Source organism: Somniosus microcephalus, chromosome 3 (genome assembly GCF_052327205.1).
Source record: "Somniosus microcephalus isolate GS21.2 chromosome 3, FLI_Smic_1.0, whole genome shotgun sequence".
NCBI lineage: Eukaryota > Metazoa > Chordata > Chondrichthyes > Squaliformes > Somniosidae > Somniosus > Somniosus microcephalus.
The window spans coordinates 257,463,559-257,491,275 of NC_140989.1; the positions used below are offsets into that span (position 1 = coordinate 257,463,559).

The 27,717-nt window shown below is 46.0% G+C and overlaps 1 protein-coding gene across 1 annotated transcript in view; it reads left to right on the forward strand.

Annotated features, from left to right (window-relative positions):
• cdc73 (cell division cycle 73, Paf1/RNA polymerase II complex component, homolog (S. cerevisiae)) overlaps positions 1-27,717 on the forward strand; it is a 498,975-nt gene that overhangs the window by 134,167 nt on the left and 337,091 nt on the right. The window contains exons 12-13 of the mRNA XM_085982387.1: positions 7,370-7,396; positions 15,876-15,940. Coding sequence (XP_085838513.1) covers positions 7,370-7,396; positions 15,876-15,940 — 92 coding nt within the window. The remainder of the gene's footprint in view (positions 1-7,369; positions 7,397-15,875; positions 15,941-27,717) is intronic.

A 27,717-nucleotide genomic window follows, 5' to 3' on the forward strand; every position in this document is an offset into this window, starting at 1 on the left:
CTGATGGCTTACATCCTAGGGTCTTGAGGGAAGTGGCGGTAGGGATTGTGGATGCATTGGTAATAATTTTCCAAAACTCCCTGGACTCAGCAAAGGTCCCGGCAGACTGGAAAACTGCTAATGTAACACCCTTATTTAAGAAGGGCAGTAGACAGAAGGCTGGAAACTATAGACCGGTTAGCCTAACATCTGTGGTAGGTAAAATATTGGAGTCCATTATTAAGGAGACAGTAACAGGACATTTGGATAATCATAATTTAATAGGACAAAGTCAGCATGGTTTTATGAAGGAGAAGTCATGTTTGACAAATTTGCTGGACTTCTTTGAGGAAGTAACATATAGGGTGGATAAAGGGGAACCAGTGGACGTAGTGTATTTAGACTTCCAAAAGGCATTTGACAAGGTGCCACACAAGATTATTGCTTAAGATAAAAAATCACGGGATTGGGGGCAATATTCTGGCATGGATAGAGGATTGGCTATCTAACAGAAGGCAGAGAGTTGGGATAAATGGTTCATTCTCAGACTGGCAATCAGTAACTAGTGGTGTTCCGCAGGGGTCAGTGCTGGGTCCCCAACTCTTTACAATCTATATTAATGATTTGGAGGAGAGGACCGAGTGTAACATATCAAAGTTTGCAGATGATACTAAGATGGGAGGGAAAGTATTGAGTGAGGAGGACATAAAAAACCTGCAAGGGGACATAGACAGGCTAAGTAAGTGGGCAGAGATTTGGCAGATGGAATACAATACTGGAAAGTGTGAGGTTATGCACTTTGGCAGGAAAAATCGTAGAGCAAGTTATTATCTTAATGGCAAGAAACTGGAAAGTACTGAAGTACAAAGGGATCTGGGGGTCCTGGTGCACGAAACTCAAAAGGTTAGTATGCAGGTGCAGCAAGTGATTAAGAAGGCCAATGGAATGTTGGCTTTCATTGCTAGGGGGATAGAATATAAAAACAGGGAGGTATTGCTTCAGTTGTACAAGGTATTGGTGAGACCGCACCTGGAATACTGCATACAGTTTTGGTGTCCATACTTAAGAAAAGACATACTTGCTCTCGAGTCAGTACAAAGAAGGTTCACTCGGTTAATCCCGGGGATGAGGGGGTGGACATATGAGGAGAGGTTGAGTAGATTGGGACTCTACTCATTGGAGTTCAGAAGAATGAGAGGCGATCTTATTGAAACATATAAGATTGTGAAGGGGTTGGATCGGGTGGATGCGAGGAGGATGTTCCCGATGATGGGTGAAACTAGAACTAGGGGGCATAGTCTTAGAATAAGGGGCTGCTCTTTCAAAACTGAGATGAGGAGGAACTACTTCACTCAGAGGGTGGTAGGTCCATGGAATATGCTGCCCCAAAAAGCTGTAGAAGCTACATCATTACATAAATTTAAAGCAGAAATAGACAGTGTGGTAAACCACTGTTATTGTTGTTCACCGTTGTTGTTGCACACTGTTGTACCTATGCATGCCTCAACATGTCTCTGCTGGCTCCGCCCCTGGCTCCACCCACAGGCCCAGGTATAAAGGTGACTGCTCTGCAGCCCCCTGCCTTCTTGGAACCCAGTCAACCACGAGAGGCATGCTCTGTTCTTTGCTAATAAAAGCCTTTTAGTTACTCTCCAAACTCTCCGTCTTTTATGAGTAATTGATAGCGCATCAATTTTATTAGCAAAAACAAAATGTTGGCAACAAACGCTGAGCAGCAGGCTGCTGCACTAAACGCTGAGCAGCAGGAGCTGCTGTGAGCCCTCAGACCAACATGCCTGGACCTAGACCCCCAAGAAGCGGGTTCAGCTACCAAATTCGCGCATTGGCTGCGTTGCTTCGAGGCTTACCTACAAGCCTCAACTGTGACCCTGGACGAAAACAAGCTGGAAATCCTGGCCTCAAAGGTGAGCCACCAAGTTTATACAATAATCCAGGACGCGACGACCTACGCGGCGGCTATCGATCTGCTAAAAGGGCAATACGCACGCCCGGTAAATACGGTCTATGCCAGGCACCTCTTAAGATCCCGCAGACAGCAGCCCGGGGAATCGGTGGAGGCCTTCCTACGGGCACTACGGATACTCGGCCGAGGCTGCGATTGCAAAGAAGTATCAGCCGCAGCACACACGGAAGGACTGATCCGAGACGCTTTCGTTGCGGGTCTAAGGTCCGACTACTCCCGGCAGAGACTGTTGGAAAAGGGAGAAATGGACCTGAGAAAGGCAGTGTCCCTCGTGCTCTCGCTCGACGCGGCCCACAGGAATATGGACGCCTTCTCCCCTAACCACTCCGCAACGTGGACGCCACAACCTTGGGTCATGGGACCGCCACCTTCAACTGCCGCTGCGATGTCTAAGGCACAGAAATGTTATTTTTGTGGCCAGGCAAAACACCCCACAGCACGCTGCCCGGCGAGAAACGCTACCTGCTCCGGCTGCGGGAAGAAAGGACACTATGTCAGCGCCTGCAAAGGTAAAACCGCTAACGCCAGCAGCGCCGCGTGCGAACAGTGGGGGCAGCCATCTTGTCCGCCATCTTGGGCACCCCCAGCCGCGTGGGGATCGGGATCATGGGCGCCGCCATTTTGCCCGCCATCTTGGACGTCTCCAACTTCAACCACGGGGGACCCGGACTCAACCACCGCCTCATCTGACGACCACATCGACTCGCTCGACCATACGCTGGCCTCCGTGACGCTGGACCAATCTCTCCCTCATCAACTGTCCAGGTCCATGATGGACATTACGGTAAACGGCCGCGCCACTACCTGCCTTTTTGACAGCGGGAGCACGGAGAGCTTTATCCACCCCGACACGGTGCGCAGTTACTCTCTCCCGGTCCTGCCAACGTGCCATCGGATCTCTTTGGCTTCCAAAGCCCAGTCAACGGACGTCGGTGGCTACTGTGTAGTGACCCTTTCAGTACGGGGCACAGAATACAAAAATTTTAAACTTCTGGTCATGCCACATCTCTGCGCTGCCGTTCTACTGGGGTTGGATTTTCAGTGCCACCTTAAGAGTGTCACATTAGCGTACGACGGACCCCTCCCCCCACTCACAGTCTGCAGCCAGCAGCTTTTAAATCGCCCGCCGCGCACCATTTGCAGCCTCTCCACCCTTAAAGTCCCCCCCCCCCCTTGTTCGCTAACCTCACCCGCGACTGTAAGCCCATCGCTACCAAAAGCAGGCGTTACTGTGCCGGGGATAGGAGCTTCATTAAATCCGAGGTAGCGAGACTCCTGAAGGAAGGGATTATTGAAAGTAGCACCAGCCCATGGCGAGCACAAGTGGTGGTGGTGGTGAAGACTGGCGGAAAACAGTGCCTAGTTATTGACTACAGCCAGACAATCAATCGCTACACCCAGCTAGATGCATACCCACTCCCTCGCATATCTGACATGGTCAATCAGATAGCACAATACCGGGTGTTCTCGACGATTGATCTGAAGTCGGCATACCACCAGCTCCCCATCAGGGCTGAGGACCGCCAGTACACAGCTTTTGAAGCTGACGGTCGTCTCTACCACTTCCTCAGAGTTCCCTTCGGCGTCACCAACGGGGTTTCAGTCTTCCAACGGGAGATGGACCGGATGGTCGACCAGAACGCGCTCCAGGCCACTTTCCCCTATCTAGACAACGTCACCATCTGCGGCCACGACCAGCAGGACCATGATGTTAATCTAGAGAAATTCCTCCGTACGGCCCAGCGGCTGAACCTAACATACAACAAGGACAAATGTATGTTTCGTACCATGCGCCTTGCCATTCTTGGCTGTGTAGTGGAGAACGGAGTCATCGGCCCCGACCCCGACAGGATGCGCCCTCTTATGGAGCTCCCCCTCCCCCACTGCCAAAAAGCACTGAAGAGATGCCTAGGGTTTTTCTCGTACTATGCTCAGTGGGTGCCCAACTATGCGGATAAAGCCAGACCCCTCATCAAGTCCACCTCCTTCCCCCTGACAGCAGAGGCCTGTGCAGCCTTCACTCTCATAAAAAGAGATATTGCGAGGGCCACGATGCACGCAGTGGATGAGTCCATCACTTTCCAAGTGGAGAGCGACGCATTCGACTTTGCCCTAGCTGCAACCCTTAACCAGGAGGGGAGACCCGTGGCCTTTTTCTCAAGGACCCTCCAGGGCCCCGAGATTCGACACTCCTCTGTCGAAAAGGAGGCCCAGGCCATTGTGGAAGCTGTGCGACATTGGAGGCATTACCTGGCCGGAAAACGATTTACCCTGCTCACTGACCAGCATTCAGTAGCTTTTATGTTTAATAATAAGCAGAGGGGCAAAATCAAGAATGACAAGATCTTGAGGTGGAGAATCGAACTCTCCACCTACAATTACGATATCTTGTACCGGCCCGGGAAACTCAATGAGCCCCCAGATGCCCTATCACGTGGTACATGCGCCAACGCACAGGTTGATAGACTGAAGACCCTCCACAATGACCTCTGCCACCTGGGGGTCACCAGGTTTTTTCACTTCATCAAATCCCGTAACCTGCCCTACTCCATCGAGGAGGTCAGTACCATGACCAGGAACTGCCAAATCTGTGCCGAGTGCAAACCGCATTTTTATAGGCCAGACAGAGCAAGCCTGATCAAAGCCACGCACCCCTTTGAACGGCTGAGCGTCGATTTTAAAGGGCCCCTCCCCTCCTCCGACCGCAATGTGTACTTCCTCAACATAATTGACGAGTATTCCCGTTTGCCATCCCTTGCTCAGACATGACCAGTACCACGGTCATTAAATGTCTGAATGACCTCTTCGCCTTGTTCGGTTTCCCTAGCTATATCCATAGCGACAGGGGCTCATCCTTTATGAGCGACGAACTTCGTCAGTACCTGCTCGCGAGAGGTATTGCTACAAGCAGGACCACCAACTACAACCCCCGGGGGAATGGCCAGGTGGAAAGGGAGAATGCGACGGTCTGGAAGGCAGTCCTTTTAAACTTGAAATCTAAGGGCCTTCCGACCTCTCGCTGGCAGGAGGTCCTCCCTGCGGCGCTCCATTCCATTCGGTCACTGCTCTGTACAGTCACCAATGCCACCCCTCAGGAGAGAATGTTCTCCATCCCCAGGAAGTCCACATCGGGGATCTCGTTACCGACATGGCTGACTTCTCCAGGACCCGTCCTACTGCGGAAGCACGTGAGGTCCCATAAGACGGACCCCCTGGTCGAGAGGGTGAGCCTCCTCCATGCCAACCCTCAGTATGCTTACGTGGTGTACCCGGACGGGCGGGAGGACACAGTCTCCATACGAGACCTCGCACCTTCGGGTGCTCCCGAAACACCCCCTTCGCCACCCACCACTACCCACGCCTACCCCCAGTACGCTTACGTAGCGTACTCGGACGGGCGGGAGGACACAGCCTCCACACGAGACCTCGCACCTTCGGGCGCCCCTGAAACACTACCATTGCCATCCACCACTACCCACAACCCAACCCCGCTAGACGGCATGCCGCAGCCCCAGGACCCGTCATTGACCACCCAACCACTCAATGAGACGCCAGATTCAACGTTGGATGCTGCACCATCACCGCCGCCACCACGACGATCAGGACGGCATACAAGGCCACCTGATAGACTTACTTACACGAACCTTTAGTACACTTCACCCCGCCGGACTCAATTTTAAACAAGGGGTGAATGTGGTAAACCACTGTTATTGTTGTTCACCGTTGTTGTTGCACACTGTTGTACCTATGCATGCCTCAGCATGTCTCTGCTGGCTCCGCCCCTGGCTCCACCCACAGGCCCAGGTATAAAGGTGACTGCTCTGCAGCCCCCTGCCTTCTTGGAACCCAGTCAACCACGAGAGGCATGCTCTGTTCTTTGCTAATAAAAGCCTTTTAGTTACTCGCCAAACTCTCCGTCTTTTATGAGTAATTGATAGCGCATCAGACAGTTTCCTAGAAGTAAAGGGAATTAAGGGTTACGGGGAGCGGGCAGGAATTTGGACATGAGTCTAGGTTCGGATCGGACATGGCCCTGTGGGTAGCGGAGCGGGCCCAGGGGCCGTGTAGCCTGATCCTGCTCCTATTTCGTGTGTCTAATTCTGTTAGATTCAGGAGATGGTTCTGTGATAGTCGATTGGTGGTTAGGATCAGATCAGCCATGATCTTATTGAATGGCGGAGCAGGCTCGAGGGGCCGATTGGCCTACTCCTGCTCCAATTCTTATGTTCTTATGTTCTGACTGAGAAAAAAATTGGCTTAATATCTCCATATAGAAGAATACAAGCTACCTTTCCCAAAAAGAATACCATTGAGGCAAGAGTGTTTTGCTTTCTTGAATACAGTTTGAGAAAGAGCAAACCATATTTTTTCATGAAGAGGCCTAGATATGGAGTTAAACCGATCCTTCATTACACCCAATGATAGTGAGTGTTGGCAGGCTGTTTGACCACAGAGCATATCACAACTGAGCCTGGTCCTGGCCCAATTAACTTCCACACTTTTGACCAGGACTCACTGGTTACAAATCAGGAGTAGGAACCCTTCCCTCGTCCCGAGGGTGCTGAGGCCAATTTTAGCAACCAAAGTGCTGTCTTGGCTGGGATTGGTTAACCCAGCACAGACCAGCGCTTGAAGCTGCACGGAGTCATTGAAGAGCCAGAGGGAACTGTGGCCAACTCTGGGCACCACACTTCAGAAAGGATGTCAAGGCCTTGGAGAAGGTGCAGAATGTTAGCAGGGATGAAAGACTTCAGTTTTGTGGATAGACTGGAGAAGCTGGGATTGTTCTCCTTAGAGCAGAGAAGGTTAAGGGGTGATTGGGCAGAAACATGGCAAATGCACTATAATGTGGATAAATGTGAGGTTATCCACTTTGGTGGCAAAAACAGGAAGGCAGATTATTATTTGAATGGCAATAGATTGGGAGAAGGGGAAGTGCAAAGAGACCTGGGTGGTGTTGTGCACCAGTCGCTGAAGGTAAGCATGCAGGTGCAGCAGGCGGTTAAGAAGGCAAATGGTATGTTGGCCTTCATAGCAAGAGGGTTCGAGTACAGGAACAAGGATGTCTTGCTGCAGTTGTACAGGGCCTTGGTGAGACCACACCTTGAGTATTGTGTGCAGTTTTGGTCGCCTTACCTGAGGAAGGACGTTCTTGCCATGGAAGGAGTGCAGCGAAGATTCGCCAGGCTGATACCTGGGATGGCAGGAATGACGTATGAGGAGAGATTGTGTCGATTGGGCTTATACTCACTGGAGTTTAGAAGATTGAGAGGGTATCTCATCGAAACGTATAAAATTCTGTCAGGCCTGGACAGACTAGATGCAGGATGGATGTTTATGATGGCCGGGGAGTCCAGAACCAGGGGTCATAGTCTAAGGATAAGGGGTAAGCCATTTAGGACTGAGATGAGGAGGAATTTCTTCACCCAGAGAGTGGTGAACCTGTGGAATTCTCTGCCACAGAGGGCGGTGGAGGCCAGTTCATTAAATATATTCAAGAAAGAGTTGGATATATTTCTTAAGGCTAAAGGGATCAAGGGATATGGGGAGAAGGCAGGGACCGGGTACTGAATTTGGATGATCAGCCATGATCTCATTGAATGGCGGAGCAGGCTCGAAGGGCCGAATGGCCTACTCCTGCTCCTATCTTCTATGGTTTCTATTTTAGAGATATTCAGAGTTATGGGGGTTTTGATAGAGTAGATGGGGAGAAACTGTTTCCAGTGGCAGGAGGGTAGTTAACCTGAGGACACAGATTTACGACAATTGGTAAAAGAACCAGCATGGAGATGAGTTTTTTTTTGATGCAGCAAGTTGGTATGATCTGGCATGTATGGTGTAAGCAAATTCAATAGTATCTTTCAAATTAATTAAGGAGGAAAAATTTGCAGGACTATGGGAAAGAGCAGGGGCAATGAAACTAATTAGATGGCTCTTTCAAGGATGATGGGCCGAATGATTCTATAAGTGTGAGGCAGGCATGAGCAGAGATTGAGAGGAGTGTTGGAAAGATTGACCGATAGAGCCAAGACATACCAGAACTGGAAGTAGAGAGAGTCAGCTGGAAAGTGAAGGGACCCAGAGACAGTTTAGCATCAGTAAGTGAGAAAAGGGGATGTAGTCGCAAAGAACAGATGGTGTTATAGTCACAAAATAGGAAGAGAGTTGGGGGCAAAATGGAAAGTGGCACAGCGAGAGACAGTGAGAAACAGAGGGGGCGCTCTGTGTGAGTCGTGTGTTATTTCCGGAGTCCCTCGGACAGTGCGTGTTGCCTGGACTCTGATCAGATAAACATGTTTTTTATGTGAACCCAGGCTGTGGATGTGAAAAGGATAATGTGGTAATATCACCAACTGTGCTATCCAGCCCCCATGAATGCTCCCTTCTGATTTAATTTGTCTTTTATTGTTTTATGCGTCAGCCTTAACAATAAATATTAATAACAGTGTCAGCTGTGGCTTAGTGGGTAGCACACTCGCCTCTGAGTCAGAAGGTTGTGGGTTCAAGTCCCACTCCAGGAATTTGAGCACATAAAGCTAGACTGACACTCCAGTGCAGTGCTGAGGGAGTGCTGCACTATCTGAGGTGCCGTCTTTCGGATGAGACGTTAAATCGAGGCCCCGTCTGCTCTCTCAGGTGGATGTAAAAGATTCCATGGCATTATTTCGAAGAAGAGTAGGGGAGTTATCCCCGGTGTCGTGGCCAATATTTATCTCTCAACCAATATAACAAAAACAGATTATCTGGTCATTATCACATTGCTGTTTGTGACTCCACTTCAAAAAGTACTTCATTGGCTGTAAAGCGCTTTGAGATGTCCAGTGGTCGCGAAAGGCGCTACAGGAAACTTTTTTTTATCCGGGACCGACATGGTGCCGGTTCATCAAAAATTCCGGATAACCGAGTGCTATAGTAAAAGATACGGAGAGCTGAGAGCTCCATATAAAGCAACAAACCCTGTTGCTTAGCAACAGTTGCAGAACAATGGCCACAAGTTCCAAGCGTCTCTGTAGCTTAGCAACAGCTGCAGCCACACCCTTGCACAGCAACAGATCGAGGAAAGCAAGTACAATATGAAGTAAAACTTACCTGAACCTACTCCTGAATTTAGCCGGTTAACCGAGATTTCTGGTTATTTAGGTGCCGGTAAATCGAAAGTTTCCTGTATATAAATGCAAGTATTTTTCTTTTAATACTATTTGACAGTGTTCAAGTTCTGTCTTCCCCATGCCCAGTATCGTACAGGCAAACTTCCAGCAGGGGTTGCTGGGCAGAGATCAGGGCTGTAACTCTGTACAGTGTATATTCCCAACCAGGGATGCTGCCAACTGTTGTGTACTTGAGCTGTTGCGTTAGGATAGATTAGTTAACTTGGTCAGGGATTGAACCTAGGACATTCCTGGTTTGTATAACTTAGTACAAGTGTATTTACTCGCTGAGCCATCAGGACATTTTTTTTAATTAATAAATTAATATATATTTACTGTGGTGCTCTCACAAATGTATGACAAAGTCTTGAACCCGAAACTGGTCTTGGCAATATCGGATGGCAAGCATGTCATTACAATTTTAGTGATTTTAATTATGGCATGTAGCTCCATTTTAAAACATAAAATCCTATTAAGCATGCATCACTGCATTTCAAAACCTGTTGCTTAATTTTTTCTTAAAGTACAGAATGTTAACTCCATTTAATCATTCTCACCTATAAATTGAGACTGAGGAACTTTGAAACAATGGGTGCTTTAAAGTTTGACCTCTGTTTTAAGGTTCTTTACAAAACCAAATACTGTATAACAAAATTATATTGTATGCAGTCATCAACTGTTTGAAATTGGCTTTATATGTTGCCATTCTAGTAACTCCAAACTGTTTTTAATGCCTTGAATTGTATCCTATAGTAAATAGAAAAGAATTCATTTCATGCGAGAACAATATATGTGTTTTTTTTTTAACACCATAGCATTATTTGAGACTTCTAGATTAAACTGAATTTCTGAGCTGCACTCCTGGTCAGCTTTTCCCATTATACATTCCTATGTCCACCTTTTGTAATGGAAACTACTGTACCTACCTAAACTTGTCAGGCTGTACATATGTTGTCCTGCCAGTGGTGGTGCTGAGGAACAGGAGTGCTTACAGACAGTTTCTTTTAATTACAGTTAGTTAATGCATGATTTATCAAGTAAAATATAACCCACGCATTCAGATAATGGAAGGATTATATGAGTGCCTTTTTTTCTAGATATACTGTAGTTTTTAACACCATGCTTCTCTCTGAAGTGTGTGGTTACATTTGCCTTATGACCTAAAGAAGTTTTCACTGTTGCTTGTAATTACTGAGTTCCTTTGGGTAATACCTAGCCAGTGACACCATCCCTCTCCCTGGCCACTGTCTGAGACTGAACCAGACTGTTTGCAACCTTGGCATCCTATCTGACCCTAAGCTCAGCTTCCGACCCCATACCCTTTCCATCACCAAGACCGTCTACTTCCACCTCCATAACATTGCCTGTCTCTGCCCCTGCCTCAGCTCGTCTGCTGCTAAAACCCTCATCATTGCCTTTGTCACCTCTGGACTAGACTATTCCAGTGCTCTCTAGCTGACTTACCACCTCGCACCCTCTGTAAACTTGAGCTCATTCAAAACTCTGCTGCCCGTATCCTAACTCGCACCAAGTCCCGTTCACACATCGCCTCTGTGCTTGCTGACCTACATTGGCTCCTGGTCCGGCAATGTCTCGATTTTTTAAAATTCTCATCCTTGTTTTCAATCCCTCCATGGCCTTGTTATCTCTGTAGCCTTTTGCAGTCCGACAAAACTCCCAGGTTTCTGCGCTTCTCCAATTCTGGCCTCTTACGCATCCCTGATTTTCTTCGCTCCACCATTGGTGGCCATGCCTTCAGCTACCTAGGCCATAAGCTCTTTAATTCCCTCCCTAAACCTCTCTGCCTCTCTACATCTTCCCCCTCCTTAAAGCCTACTTCTTTGACCAAGCTTTTAGTCACCTGTCCTAATATCTGGCTCGGTGTCAAATTTTAAATCCTGTGAAGCACCTTGGGAATTTTTACTACATTAAAGGTGCTATGTAAATGCAAATTGTTGTTGATGGAATGATGGAGAAATGCAATGAAAAGCAAGCCATATGACATCACAAAGTTAAATATGAATTTCTTCACTTCTGGATGCTACTTCGTATTACCTGGATTACATTTTAAGTCATGTAGGCTAAGCTTATAATAATTACTGCAGTCTTGTAATTAACTTTTTCTTTTTTTCCCTTAAGTAAGACATCGTTCAGTTAAATTATGAAAGCATTACATTAGGTATCAGCCATGGCTCGGTGGTAGTTCACTCGTCTATGGGTTAGATGGTTGTGGGCAATGTTCCCTGTAATTTTTTTGCCGAGGCACCTTGCTGCCCCTTAAAAGGGCCATGCATGGTTTGTGCATTGAAAAGTCGGCTGTGCAAGATCCCTGGAGCGTTGTGCAGCCACGCAGCTCAAAGGGAGCTTTGGTCGTGGATTCAAGCCCCATTCTTGAGCCCGTAATCTAGAGGTACACTTCAGTGCAATATTGAGGGAGTGCTGCACTGTAGGAAAGCTGTCTTTCAGTTGAGACATTAAACAAAAGACATTAAAAGATCCCATGGCATTATTTGAAGATGAACGGGGGAGTTCTCCAGGTATCTTGGCCAACATTTATTTTTCATTTAACACTCCCGGGCGCTAGTTGCTTTGCGCCCCGTTAGCGCTCTCTTAGGGTGCTGATGGGAGGCGCAAAGCAAACCAATTTTCCCCCCATTATGTGGTCATTTATCTCATTGCTGTTTGTGGGACATTACCATGCATAAATTGGCTGCTGCAATATCCTACAACTGGCTACATTTTTTTTTAAACAAGTACTTCATTGGCTGTCAAGTGCTTTGGAATGTTCTGAAAAGTGCTTTGTAAATGCAAGTTCTTTCTCATCAAATAATGTTGCTAAATTCATACCTTCTGGTTGAGTGCTTTTAGTTTGATCTTGTCCTCTACAGTGCACAGGTCCATATCCAAACTATTGTGATGCAATGTTTGAGATGCTATTGCGCCAACAGATCATTGAATCATTTTACTTGTTTGTATTAGCTTCAGTGTAGATATTGGCCTGGATTTTGTCAGCGCACACCGTTATTATGGAGTAAATCGGACAGCAAATTCTGGAGTTCACACATGCGCAGTTAAGTGTGGAAATCTGGAAGTTGTGGTTTGAGTTATCCTGCTCCTCCACAGGCTGCGCTATAACAGAACCTCGCTGACAGACTTGACATTGAAATATATGCAACGGTGTGAAGTTACGGCACTTACCCACTAGTCAGCCACGCCACACGCCAGAAAAATGTTAGGGCTGGTACATTTCTGCTGTGAGGATAGGCATCTCAAATCAAATCAAATCAACTTTTATTGTCATTGTTAGTGCACAAGTGCAGTACAACGAAATGTAGGCTTGCGGCTCCCGAGAGTGTACATTTAGATTAAGACATCTAAACATTCAACATACATTTGGCTTGTAATACATTAACATATAAGCATAACCATAATAAAGTGCATTGGCAGATGTGCAGGCTTTAGAGTTTATTTATGGAGTTCAGTAGGATGACAGCCCTGGGAAAGAAGCTGTTCCTAAATCTGGTCGTACGGGTGCGAATGCATCTGTAGCGTCTCCCAGATGGCAGGAGGGCGAACAGACTGTGGCGGGTAGGGTCTTTGATGATGGACCGTGACCTCCGTAAACAGCGTTTCTGGTATATGTGCTCTATGGTCGGTAGCCGGGTGCCGGTAATGCGTTGGGCAGTTTTGACTACCCGCTGCAGGGCTTTCCGGTCATAGTAGCTACAGCTGCCATACCATACTGTGATACAGTTTGTCAGGTCACTTTCGGTGCTACTCTGAGCCAGTGTTACAAATTTCACAGATCTGAGCAATGTTCCTTTTGGCTCCAGATGTCTTGCGCAGCCGGCTTTTAAATAGAAAAACCGCACATGCACGGTATTTTGAATGGGCCACGCAGCCCCAAAAAAGAATTAGAGACCATTGATCTGCAGTATATATTCTCCTGGGCTCACTGTCACTTGTCACTCTCATAAGTGGGCCTTGCATTTTCTACGATCAGGAGTACACCTTTACTGTCCAATATCTCTAATCTCTTCTCCCTCCACCCTCCCATAACTTCTTAATGCAGCAGATCACTATTGTTGATGCTAATCGCAGACTGCTGGCTACATTTGACATATAAGAAATATAAATTGATAAAATTCTGTTCAGGTGATGCTGGTAAACCCAGCGAGCTGCAGCTAGTTGTGAGAAAGTGGTAAAGAATGACTTTTTCTGCAATCCTTATCCACTTTAACAATCCTTATCCACTTTCACAACAGCAGCATACTTGATATTGGGACATTTTACTATGTTAAAGCTTCTTTATAAATTCAAGTTGTTGTGGGGGATTGAATATGTGCCCCACCAGTTACTGTGGCACAGCAACTTGGTCCTGCAACCAGCTACACAGCTGCGTTACCATAATATTCTAGCATAGTAGTTACCCAGATTGACATTTTTATGTATGTAATGGTATTAAATATTTGAGAGTTTTGAATTGGTATGGCAGTAGTACAAACTCTACCCACTTCCAAAAGTAAGGCAGTGGGCATTTTGCAACCCCTACGGGTGCGTACAAGGTGTGTACATGCCCGTAGGGGCCGCGCAAGTTCCGGGTTTAGGCATGCGAAGTGCATGCGTTGAAACCCGGCACTTACGATCTGTCACCTCCACATCCCCGGGAGAAGGGCCTCTGCGGGTGGAGAGTTGCGCTATTTGCCCAACTTCCGCCCGCCGAATGCCTGTGAAATTCTTACGACCGGTAAAAGCAGGCGTATGGCCTGCTTTTACCAGCATAAGAGTTTTAAAAAAAAAATAGAAAAATAAAATGTTATCACTCATTTATACATTAAAATCTCTATCCAATAAGGTAAGTTTATTTTTACCCCCGTTAAATTTAATTTTTTGAAGAAAAAAATGTTTTTTGTTTAAAATATTTAATTAAATGACATTTTAATTAATTTTAAATATGTAATTTAAAAAATATATTTGTGTATTTTTTAAGTGATCCCCATTCATACTTATGGGAGTTCCATACTTACGGAAACCCCATATGCACGAATGGGCAAGCGCCCCTGGGATATGCGGGCCTCTACCCGCAAGCACCCGGAGAGGCCCAGAATCGCAAGTCTCCATACCTCCCGGGCCACCAGATAAATTCGTAGATTTTTTTCCAGGTCGGGGGCATCCACCGGCGGGAAGCCTCCGATCGCAAATTTTGGGCCATTGTTAGTATAAACCAGGAGTTGGTAACTGAAGCTTTCTGACTTAGCTACTTGGGGCCAAATTGCCACAAATCATCTTTAAAAGAAAAATATGATATCTTGGTACATGTATGCATATTTTAATTTAAATGAAACAATAGAAATTCTGCAATAGAGATACCAAACAGTATAACTGTGTGGTTGTAGTAATCTGCTGGTACAGATTTGGTTGATGAGGCAGGGTTACAGCATTGGCTTTCCAAATGAATGAAGTGGTCTGATATTTCGGTTAGAGATTCTTACTGTACCCTATTTTCTTAGTGCTGCTGACCATTCACAGCTAAAATGGAATTGCCTTTATTGGTTGTTTTCGTGCATGTGCAGAAAGTTGCTTTTGCTTGCCATGGAAATTTTTCCTTACCTCGTGCAACTCATCTGTGCTTGTATTTGTGGCTAGTTGCATTAAAAAAAAACTAGGCGGCTTTAGAGAAAGTTTAGGAGCATTTGCGTAATTCAGCTTGTGCTAGTGTTTTTTAGAAGGGGTTTTTGTCCTTTTACTTACTTTTGTAGAATATGTAAATAAGGATGACCTCGCAGACTGACAACCTTCCAGTTGTAACAGTGAAGTCTCATTTGGTAAAATCAGCATGTAGTTGAGCTGTACAAACCAGAAGGTTCCAGCTTGATTCCTGCTCTGTGCTGAGTTTGCTGATCTCAAATGGGATGGCAGTGCAGTGGTACAATTGACCTCAGCACCTATAGGTTAAGTCATAGAGTCATAACGGCACAGAAGGAGGCCATTCGGCCTATCAAGTCCGTGCTGGCTCTCTGTAGAGCAATCCAGTCAGTCCCATTGCCCCGCTCTATCCCCGTAGCCCTGCAAGTTTATTTCCCTCAAGTGCCCATCCAGTCTCCCCTTGAAAAAATTGAGTGTCTCCACTTCCACCACTTCTGTCGGCAGCGAGTTCCAGGTCCTCACCACTCGCTGCGTAAAAAAGTTTTTCCTCACATCCCCCCTGTATCTCTTGCCCAAAACCTTAAATCTGTGTCCCCGAGACCTTGTACCTTGTAGGGACATCTCAGTAAGGATTCCTGCTCTTTGTTGCTGTCTAAGTTGTTTAGCTCTCTACAGAATTTTGGATCTCTAAACGTGTTGCTTTTATGTGATTGAGAATGACTTCTGGGCAAACCACACTTTCTGATGTGAGGTTTAATGGGCATAGATGTGTAGCAATGTACTGCACACAAGAATGTTTATGATTTGTACTGCCACTATTTCTCCTTCGCCCTGTCTTCCATTCCTTCTCTCCTCTTGCAGTCCCCCTCCCCTTCTCGCACCCCACCCCGATTAGTGCAATACCCTATCCATATAGGATGTGTATATGCATACATGAACTGTAAGGTGATCCTGTTTTATGTTAGTTTATCTGTTAATGCAGTGAATGGTGATGAACTGTTAAATTTGCTAAATGTTCTATATAAAAATGTGGAGAATTATAGTAGTGGTGCAAAACTGCTATATTGTCTGTGTATATAACATTATAAACTTGGATCATTTTAAATTTGTTTTTGCAGAAACGGAAGGTTTCAAGATTGATACGATGGGCACCTACCATGGTATGACACTGAAGTCTGTGACGGTAAGTGGTGTTTCCCATTCTTGTGGATTGAAATTCGAGCAGATGCTTAAGATTTAAAATCCAAACATATGCAAGTAGTTTGTTGTGCTCGGATTGAGCAGATTGGGAGAAGAGAAACAGTAAATTGCCTTCAGTATGATTTCATTTAAAAGACTGTTTTGCACGTTTTTACTCATAATCTAAGCAATTGCTACAAGATCCTTGATGAGGTTGATTCCATTATTTTCCTGAAAGGCTGAGCTCCTTTTTAATATAAAGCCGCTCATAAATGGTATGCTCCTTGAGGGAAATGCTACTGTAATTCCCTACAGTACAGCTTTAAAATGATTTTATTTTGCATAATTAATTAGGTAAGTGCTTCCCTCTGCTATGTCTTTTACTATTATCTCTCACACCTCTGTGTCTGGGGAAACTGCATTAGGCTGCAGTTGGGTGGCAGTACCCATCTGTGGCCTTGAATTGCTTATGTGAGAAATAGTGGTCCCTGGTGAGGAGCAGGGGCCTTCTGTGAAATGAAAATGGATAGATTGGACAAATAGCAAGACAGTATTAAGTTTTACCGCTTATAGTCCCAGTTTCAGACATGTAGCTCCTTTAAGGAGCTGCACCATAGTTTTAAATCTTAAGTGGCAGCAGCATGAAAACTGGCTTAAATGCAGGAAATGTGTGATACACCATTGATTTTAATGGGGGCAGAGCTCTGATAATTACCTTCTAATTGTTGTCGGCAAGGGCAAAAGTACCAAGAAAATATGGAGTGGCGTAATTAATGGCGTAAGCCACTTCATACTTTCCCCTTTCATTCTTTTGTGCTGTTCAAGGGTCCCTACATCGTGGATGTGCTATTACAATGGTGGAAATCCTCAGGAAAATTTGGGCATGGTTTTTCATATTGCCCCTTTCACTGGTGAGCTAATCTGCAGGTTACAGGAGGGTCAGCAAATGGCTCCATAAAGAATCAAGCGGACTCTAATGAAAAAATTCAAACTGACTAGATATGTAGAAAGTAGAGATGTAATATTTTGTACCAGTTGTGGGAGATCGTCTTAATTTTATTGATGGTTACTTAATTATATAAATATTTATGCAATTAAGGCAGAGCCACTATATTCACTAATATTTTGACCAGTAAATGAGTGATTTCTTTTTCATCTGGTAGTGTATTTCAAAGACACGGGCCGCGATTTTGCCAGAGCTCAGCGGACCCGATTGGTGGCGGGTCAGCTGTGAAATTTTAAATGATAGTGGGTCAGGAACTCGCTGTCAAAATGCGCACAACTGTATTTCCCGATATCAGGTCTGCCAGCACTGAGCAGACCCAACAGACAGCGGCGGGGAACTCAATTCAAATCATTAGTGACTTGTTTACAGCCACTTAACGATGCTTTTTTCCCAAGCTTTTCCCCAGGCCTCTTATAGTTTCCCGCTGCGTTAGACCTAGTCAGTGAAGCTGAGGTGTGAGGTCAGTGGCCATTGAATCAGCTGATGAGTTGACAGCTTCAAATGTCAACTCAAAGCTCCCAGCTGATTGAGATATCTTCCTTTTAAGCACTAGCATCTCAAAACTGCATTTCCACTACATATTCAGGATGCTGCAAGTCTTTACACCAGTTTCCATGCAGTTTGACCTCATTACCTCGCCCACCATTGATAGATCGTTTCTGTGATCTCTACTTCACCTTCCATCTATTCCATCAGCATGGGTGCACTTTATACTCTCTCACCTCGGTCCTCAGAATCTGACCACGATCAGCTCCAACACCAGCATCACCAGGCACACCAGCAGCACCAACAGCCACACAAATCTTCTCCGCAATCACCTGATGCTGTACAGGACAGAGGGCATCAGCACCCGACCACTTTGCTGCCCGGGACGCCAGGGATGGCTTCATCATGGCCACATTTACTTAATTTGATGCTGCACACCCTGGCTGCCACATGATACTCCCGGTTGGCACCACCCCACACCAACCACATAAAACATTCCTACAATGCCCAAGCCATTCCTTTCACACTCATCACCACTGCAGGCAGTACCGTTATGTCTCACATGGAAACATAGAAGATAGGAGCAGGAGTAGGCTATTCGGCCCATCGAGCCTGCTCCGCCATTCAATGAGATTATAGCTGATCATCCAAACTCAGTACCCTGTCCCTGCCTTCTCCCCATATCCCTTGATCCCTTTAGCCTTAAGAAATATACCTAACTCCTTCTTGAATATATTTAATGAATTGGCCTCAACTGCCTTCTGTGGTAGAGAATTCCACAGGTTCACCACTCTCTGGGTGAAGAAATTCCTCCTCATCTTTGTCCTAAATGGCTTACCCATTATCTTTAGACTGTGACCCCTGGTTCTGGACTCCCCCGCCATCGGGAACATCCTTCCTGTATCTCGTCTGTTTAGTCCCGTTAGAATTTTATAAGTTTCAATGAGATCCCCTCTCATTCTTCTAAACTCCAGCGAGTATAAGCCCAATCGACCCAATCTCTCCTCATACGTCATTCCTGCCATCCCAGGTATCGGTCTGGTGAATCTTCACTGCACTCCCTCCATGGCAAGAACATCCTTCCTCAGATAAGGCGACCAAAACTGCACACAATGCTCAAGATGTGGTCTCACCAAGGCCCTGTACAACTGCAGCAAGACATCCTTGTTCCTGTACTCGAACCCTCTCGCTACGAAGGCCAACATACCATTTGCCTTCTTAACCGCCTGCTGCACCTGCATGCTTACCTTCAGCGACTGGTGCACAAGGACACCCAGGTCTCGTTGCACTTCCCCTTCTCCCAATTTATTGCCGCTCAGATAATAATCTGCCTTCCTATTTTTGCCACCAAAGTGGATAACCTCGCATTTATCCACATTGGGCAGATGTATGGCAGATGCAGTATAATCACCCAACCTGTCCAAATCATCCTGTAGTTTCTCGGCATCCTCCTCACAGCACACACGCCCACCCAGCTTTGTGTTGTCTGCAAACTTGGAGATATTACATCTAGTTTCCTCGTCTAGATCATTAATACATATTATGAATAGCTGGGGTCCTAGCACCGATCCCTGCAGTACCCCACTAGTCACTGCCTGCCACTTGGAAAACGAGCCGTTTATTCCAACTCTTTGCTTCCTGTCTGCCAGCCAGTTCTCTATCCAAGTCAGCACCTTGCCCCCAATCCCATGTGCTTTAACTTTACACGCTAATCTCTTATGCGGACCTTATCGAAGGCCTTCTGAAAGTCCAAATACACCACATCCACTGGTTCTCCCTTATCTATTCTACCAGTTACATCCTCAAAAAAATTCCAGTAGATTAGTCAAGCACGATTTACATTTTGTAAATCCATGTTGACTTTGTCCGATCCTGTCACTGTTTTCCAAGTGCTCTGCTATTACATCTTTTATAATGGACTCTAGCATTTTCCCCACTACCGATGTCAGTCTTACCGGTCTATAATTCCCCGTTTTCTCTCTACCACCTTTTTTGAATAATGGGGCAACAGCTATCCTCCAATCCATGGGAACTGTTCCAGAATCTATAGAATTTTGGAAGATGACCAGCAATGCATCTGCACCATTCACTGCAACTCACTAAGCCCCTTCCATAGGTGCACACAAATCTGTCCAAGAATGCAAAGTGCTGAAAATAAAGATTTCAATGTTTGACAGCACATTAACAGAAACTTCACATGAATATTGGCTAAAACACACAAGTGCCTACCTTTATGTGTTGTTAGTTGGTATGATTGGACTAGGATGAGGGTGAGTGTGAGGGTTGGCTAGTGAGATGGGGAAGTGATAATGTAGATAGAGAGGGATGGGTAGAGGTGCAAGGTAAGTTGGTGTGAGTAAGGATGTGCAGGAGTAGGGTAGGGAAGGCAGAGTGATGGTGATGTGATGAGTGGCACAGCAGGATGAGGTTGAGTGTGGTTTTTCAGTAACGTTTCGTGATCTATTGAGATCATTGAAATGTTTGCGCCACTGCAGCCTGGCTCTCCTGACAGTATCCCTGCTTGTGCCCTCCTGTGTAATGTGCAACCAGGCTGCGTTAGTCTCTTGGGGAGGCCTCTTCCGCCCATTGGAAGGCAAGAGGACCTCCGAGCGTGCTGTGACTCCCTCCTTAAGCATATGGAGGGAGTCTTGGGAGAGCCTGGGTGCAGCCCTGCACCTCTGTGCAGTCATTGTCAGTGTTTGCAGCACCTCAATGCTGTAGAACACTGACAGCATAAATGTCAAAGTAAATTTGCGCATGGTCCCTTTAACCGGCTGATGACACGTCATCAAATGATGTCATCAGACCCGCTTCTTTCAGTTGTCCAGGAAACGTGTTGTGCGGGCTTAACAAGCCCAATCGGGGAAAATCATGTCGGAGGCCGAGATGGAGCCAGCAGCGGGGTCGTGACCCGCCACCGACATCGCCCGCCACGGATCTGCCGAGGTAGGGATAATCGCGGCCTAGGTTGCATCTCTCTGCACTTCAAATATTAATAGTACATAGTTTAATATTTGTTCCCTGAAAAGCCAGGGAAATAGAAGTGCAATTTTTAATAATCCTTTGAATGCCTTATAGAACTGTAAAAGTAGTTTTACCACAAGTGAAAAGTTGAGTACTTCCCAAGATTTGCTGCTTCTGTGACTTGTATCAGAGGTTCCAAACTTTACTTGCTGCGTCCCCCTTTCCAGATCTACCAGCTGCCCGCGTACCCTTACTAGCATACAGGTTTAATATTTTCGTCCTTTTAATGCCCAAGCATTGTACAAAATGTACTAATTATAATGCACATATACAACTTAAACAATGGCTTAATTGTACCAAGATACAGAATGGGTGGTCTGTAAAGAATGACTTGATCTCGGAGTGAAGTTCAAAGAAACGTGCCAAGATGCTGTCACATGACTGCCATCGAACCTTCGTGTGGAGCAATAGATTGATGTGTTCACTTCCCATTTCATTACATAGAGGGGAATATATTCTGGAATTTAAGTGTCGAGCTTTTATAATGTTTACCATCTTCACAGCATTGTCCCGCAACACCTTCAAGTTGGTAGGCATGCTTTGGCAGTGAGTGCTTCCCTATGTAGACTGTATACAACATCGCATTGGGAGCAACTGTTCTGATACTGCTCCACTATGCGTACCAACCATTGACTTTGCTCCATCGGTGCAGATGCCAATACATTGTGACCAGACAATATCATATTGATTTATGAAGCTGTCAAGCAACCGGAAAATCTCCTTAGCTGTTCTGGTAGGCAGCGACTGGCAAAACAAAATGTCCCCCTGTATTGCACCTTCGTAAATTTACCGCACGTGCACCAGAAGGTGAGCTAAGCCTGCCACATCTGTGAATTCCTTCAGCTGCAAAGTACTGGCTGCTAATGACACATTTCACGAATTGAGTTAGGACGTCATTGGCCATGTGATTAATTCGACATGACTGTGTTGTTTGATGATGGCACTAACTGAATTAATTTTTGGGCCTTCTCTCAAAGCATAGAACTTACCCTGTCTACAGCCACAGGTCGTATTAGTTCCTCTGCTATGGTGTGAGGTTTTTCTGACTTCACAACTCTCTAACTCATTAAGTATGAGGCTTTAAGGGCCTTAATATTGTTGTCAGCAACAGCAGACGCAAAACTGTCTTGCTTGCCATTAACTGCACCTGTGTCCGCTTGAAAATTTTTGGCGGTTTGAACTTGTGTTCATGTTTTGTTTCCAAGTCTCTGCGTAGAAAATATTAATTTTAGGCTGTTATTAGACAGGACTTCACCACATAACACACACTGAGGCTGAGGGTATTCACTGGCGCAGTCCAAGTAAATCCCATTTCGATGTACATTTTGTCATATTTACGTCTCTTTGATATAGATCCTGGTGTCAACGTTTCGCTTCACAGGCTGAGATTTGCATGTTGAATCAGTAGTCGTTGTCTCACCAGCGATTTCAGCAAGTGCATTGGTACTGGCAAGATAAATTTAATTACTTCGCTTCTTATTACTGATACTTTGTGTTTTCTTCTTAATGCTACTTGTCTTTAGCCATCTGTCCATTTTTCACTGTTACGTCCCAGCAGATATAGTTATAGTGCGACATATACAACCAAAATAAATCCCGACTTAGTTCTGAGCTCAGTTAACTGGACAGTTGCTGGTAACTAAAACAACTTATATATTTATATAGCGCCTTTAATGTAATAAAACGTCCCAAGGTGCTTCATAGGAGTGTTATCAAAAAAAACAAAGTTTGACACCGAGCCATCGAAGGAGATGTTAGGGCAGATGACCAAAAGCTTGGTTGAAGAGGTAGGTTTTAAGGAGCGTCTTCAAGGAGGAAAGAGAAGTAGAGAACCGGAGAGATTTAGAGAGGGCATTCCAGAGCTTAGGAGCTAGGCAGCTGAAGGCACCACTGCCAATGATGGAGCATTTAAAATCGGGGATGTTCAAAAGTCCAGAATAGGTGGAGCGCAGAGGTCTAGGGGGATTATATAGGACTTGAGGAGATTACAGAGAAAAGGAGGGGCGAGGCCGTGGAAGAATTTTAAAGCAAGGATGAGAATTTTAAAATCGAGGCATTGCTTAACTGGGAGCCAATGTAGGCCAGCAAACACGGGAGATGGGTGAGCGGGACTTGATGCGAGTTAGCACATGGGAGGCAGAGTTTTGGATGACCTCAAGTTTATGGAGGATAGAACTAGGGAGGCCGGCCAGGAGTGCATTGGAAGAGTCAAGTCTAAAGGCATGGATGGGGGTTTCAGCAGCAGATAAGTTGAGGTAAGGGCGGAGACGGGAGATATTACGAAGGTGGAAATCGGCAGTCTTAAGTGATAGAACGGATATGAAGTAGGAAGCTCAGTTCGTGATTAAGTATGACACCAAGGTTGCAAACAGACTTGGTCAGCCTTAGACAGTGGTCGGGGAGAGAGATCGAATCAGTGAAAAGGGAATGGGGTTTGTGGCGTGAACAAGACTATGGCTTTGGTCTTCCCGATATTTAATTGGAGGAAATTTCTACTCATCCAGTGCTGGATGTCGGACAAGCAGTCTGATAGTACAGCGATGGTGGATGGTTCGAGAGAGGCGGAGGAGAGGGAGAGCTGGCTGTCATCAGCTTCCATGTGAAAACTCACGTTGTGTTGCTGGATGACGTCATCGAGGGGCAGCATGTAGATGAGAAATAGGAGGGGGCCAAGGATAGATCCTTGGGGGACACCAGAGGTGACAGTGCAGGATCGGGAAGAGAAGCCATTGCAGGTGATTCTATGGTTATGGTTGGAAAGATAGGAATTAAACCAGGCGAGTGCAGTGTCATCCAGTTGGACGACGATGGAGAGGCATTGGAGCAGAATTTTGTCGTCAACTATGACGAAGGCTGCAAACAAGTCCAGAAGGGATAAATTACCTTTGTCGCAGTTAATTAGGATGTCATTTGTGACCTTTGTAAGAGCAGTTTCAGTACTGTGGCAGGAGCGGAAACCTGATTGGAGGGATTCAAACAAGGAGTTCTGGGAAAAATGAGCACAGATTTGGAAGGCAACAACACGTTCAAGAACTTTGGAGAGGAAAGGGAGGTTGGAGATGGAGCGGTAGTTTGCAAGGACGGAGGGGGTCAAGGGTTGTTTTTTTTGAGGAAAGGGGTGATGACTGCAGCTTTGAAGGAAAGAGGGACAATACCAGAGGCGAGAGTACTGTTAACAATTTTCACTAACATGGGAGCCAGGAAGGAAAGTTGGGTTGTCAGCAGTTTTGTAAGAATAGGGTCGAGAGAGCAGGTTAGTTGGTCTCATTGACAAGATGAGCTTTGAAAGGGCAAGGGGCGGGGAGGGATGATGAGATGAGAGAGAAATGAGAAAAATATGCAAATTTAGGGTTAGGACAAGGTGAAAACTGAGAGGCAGTAAGGTCCGATGAACTAGGGAGAAGGAGGGAATTGAAAGCAGAAGCAGTTGAACGGATGTTGTTTTTAACAAAAGTTCATGAGCTTCTCACATTTATTGTTGGAGGCGAGGGAGGAGGAGGCAGGGGAGAGTGGTTTCAGAAGATGGTTAGTGGTGGAGAGAAGCCTGGTGTTATCATTGCCCTCCTGGATGACCTTGGCATAGTGGGCAGTTTAAGTGATGGAGAGCAGGACCTGGTAGTGCTTTATGTGATCTAGCCAAATCTGGTGATGGATGATTAGGCCAGTTGTCCGTCAAAAATGTTCATGTCTGCGTCCCTTGGACTGAAGGGAGCGGAGATGAAGGATATATCAAGAGGAATGACTGGGTGAGAGAGTGTAATGATTTTAGTGGGGACAAGGGTATCAAAGGTGGTGGAGAGGGTGTGATTTCGTAAGTCAGTAGCTGCAGAGATGTCCTAGAGAATAGTAGGCCGAAGGCTAGGTAGTTGGGAATTAGAAAGTGCAGTGATAAGGGACTTGAGGGAGAGCATTTTCCAGGGTCGGATATGAAAAGAAGTGGGTTTGGGAGGTGGAAGGGGAATATGGGTAGAGAGTGATATAAGGAAATGGTTGAAGATTGCTTTATCGGTAATGGTTGCGGAAGGGATAACGAGGTTAAGTGAGGGGGTGGCCTTGTATATGGGTGGGGAGTTGACATGAAGGGCGAAATTAAGGGAGGAAAGGAGGGCATTGATCTCCGAGGAGAGGGAGCAAGATGAGTTGAGATGGAGGCTGAAATCACCGAGGATGAGAAGTCGCTTGGTGCAGAGGGAGGAAAGCAGAGAAGATATCTTATTGAGAAAATTGGTGTGGTATTTGGGTGGGTGGTACAGAATAAGGATTTTAAAAGAGAGACGTGAGGGGTAGAATAAGGTGAGATGCTCAAAGGAGGAGAAGTTACCGGAGGAGTAGGGGGACAGACCAAGGTGTGATTTAGATACAAGGGCTTTACCACCGAAACGATGGTTTGAGTGTGGAATATAGTGGAAAGTATAGCCAGGTGGGGAAGCTTCATTAAGGAGAAAGTTGCCATCACCTCTCAACCATGTCTCCGTCAATGCCATAATGTCAATTTGATCGTCCACAATAAGGTCATGGATGACAAGGCCCTTATTTACAAGTGAACGTGCGTTTTGAAGTGAAATGCGGAGAGGGGCGATGATACCTAATTTACTGGCGCAGTCGAGCGGGGCAGAGCAGGGAGGGACGCGGAGGAGGTCGGTGAGATTCGCTCGCAGCAGATACTTAGGGCGGGAAGGACGGGTAGAGAGCAAGATGGGGCAGTTTGGCTTGCTAGGAGACAGCGATGAGTGCCTCAGTGGACCTTTCGAAGGATGCCAAGAGAGGCACAGGGAAACTGGAATTATTTAAGAAGGAGTCAAGCCTTGAGCGGCAACATGAGCGTAGGAAGGATGATGAGTAGTGGAGAATAGGTGTTAGTGAGAGTAGAATACATGACGGCAGAGAAAGAAAAGGAGGCATGAAGGCTGGGGGAGGGTATTGAAGAAAGAGGAAAACTGGAGTGCTAGAAGTGATGGAACTCTGGTCCGGAGCGGCAGCCAAAACGCACACACGTTTGGACACGGGGGAATTAAGTTACAAAGACATGATTAAATGATAAATTATAAAGCCGTTTGAACTGGCGCTCTCCCGTCCTGTTTGAACTGACGCTAGTGAAACCACGCTGTAGTGTACGGTGATTGGAGGTGAGGGCTCTGTACGTCATTGTCTGTGTATTTGTGTTCTCATTGGTACATCTTGAATAAATTAACTACTTTATGTAACAACTAATAAAATCCACCATTAGATAATTTTTCCCACGTGCTTCCCCCCCCCCCCCCCCCCCCCAGAGATGTCTACCACAGTTTGGGAAACCCTGACTTATATAGTTTGTGGTCTTTACTGAAGTGTTTTTGACCAACTTTAGAGAGGAGACCATTCTGTGATTTGCGGTCATGTGGAGCTGTTGCATTGGTTTCCAAAATAACATTGGCCCAGTAATTCCTGTCACAACGCGTGAGTACGGACAGGGTACTCACGCGTGTGCCAGGAGGAATTGCCAGTTTTCAGCATGCACAGCGCATGCGCTGAAAACCGGCATTTCCTGTCCTCTGACCCAAGGGGTTAAGAGGCTGAACGCATGCGCGGTATCGGGCAGCGCGTGCGACTTGGATTTCCTGTATTTTTACAGATTTGCGCATGTGTAAAGGGCTCGGTTTTTACGCATTGAAAAACCACACGTAAGTACTTAGTTTTACAGGTAAGTGGTCTTTTAGTACAATTTAGAATTTTTTTTTCCACAGGTTTATTATTTTTAAAGAATCTACAGTAAGGTAAGTTTAGTTTTAGACCCTGTTTTTTAAACATTTATTTTTTTCAAAAATTTGATATTAATTGTTTAAAATAGTTTTTTAAAGTTATTCATAGTTAATTTAATTATTGGGATGCTTTTTAAAATTTTATTTAAAGTTTAAGTAGTGTTTTGGGGTGCCGTACTTTTCATGAGTTTGACAGTCTTTACTATCAAACTTATGAATGAAGTTTCCCCTCCCCTGATTGGCTGAACAGTGCTCACCTGATCCCAGCCGGCACATCGCACTAACTACGCCGCTGGGTCAGGTTAGCACAGCGCGCCGACATCAGAACCGGGCCACTGACAGGAAATCCACTGCGGGCCAGGTTTCAGATGTTGGCGCGCCGGGTAAGTGCACATCGGGGGCTTGCACGCGCGGCAAGCCCCCGACAGGAATTACTGGGCCATTGTTTTTGTGTCTTCTTTTTAACTTCCGCATTTGTTTCCAGTCTGTGTGACTGGTGAGCTGACTAGTGTAGAATACTATTTTTGCAACAATAACTCAATTTGAACTTGCCAGTCACTAATCAAATGTGTTTCATCTGTCAATTTTGTTCTAAAAGCATTATGTAAAAGATATCCAGTCTTTCAAATTGGGGGAACTGATTCTTCTTGCTTTTAAAACTACAGTAAGATTTTTCAGTCAGTTGGCTGCGGTCTATGAACAAAGAAATCTTATGTCAGTCACAAAAAGATTATGTTGCTGGAAGCATGAGTGAAATTAAAGAAGTTTCCTGTTGCAGAGCTTTTGAACAGCAATGAGTTTTGTTGTTCAGACTGCAGCCAGATGTGCATGGGGAAAGGAAACCCAGCCTTTTTAGCAGAACTAGTAAAATTATGGTATGGATTGTTTTCTTGAATTACAAAACTGACCATTTGGTTGATGTTCTCCAATTCTTCTTAGGCAGTCCCTCAGAACCGAGGATGACTTGCTTCCACATTAAAAATGAGTTCTCAGGTGACTGATGAGTCCAATGCGGGACCTACAGTTTCTGTCACAGGTGGGGCAGACGGTGGTTGAAGGGGCGGGTGGGTGGGGTGCTTGGGTTGATGTGCGCTGCCTGCGCTTGGCTTCCGCTTGCTCCCGGCGAAGAGACTCGAGGTGTTCGGCGCCTTCCTGGATGCTTCTCCTCCACTTTGTGCGGTCTTGGGCCAGGGATTCCCAGGTGTCGGTGAGGATGTTACACTTTTTCAAGGAGGCTTTGAGGGTGTCCTTGAAGCGTTTCCTCTGCCCATCTGGGGCTCTCTTGCCGTGTCAGAGTTCCGAGTAGAGCGTTTATTTTGGGAGTCTCATATCGGGCATGCGGACAATATGCCCCGTCCATCAGAGCTGATTGAGCGTGGTCAAAGCTTCGATGCTGGGGATGTTGGCCTGAGCAAGAACACTGACGTCGGTGCACCTATCCTGCCAATGGATTTGCAGGATCTTGCGGAGGCAGCGTTGGTGGTACCTCTCCAGTGCTTTGAGGTACCTGCTGCACATGGTCCAGGT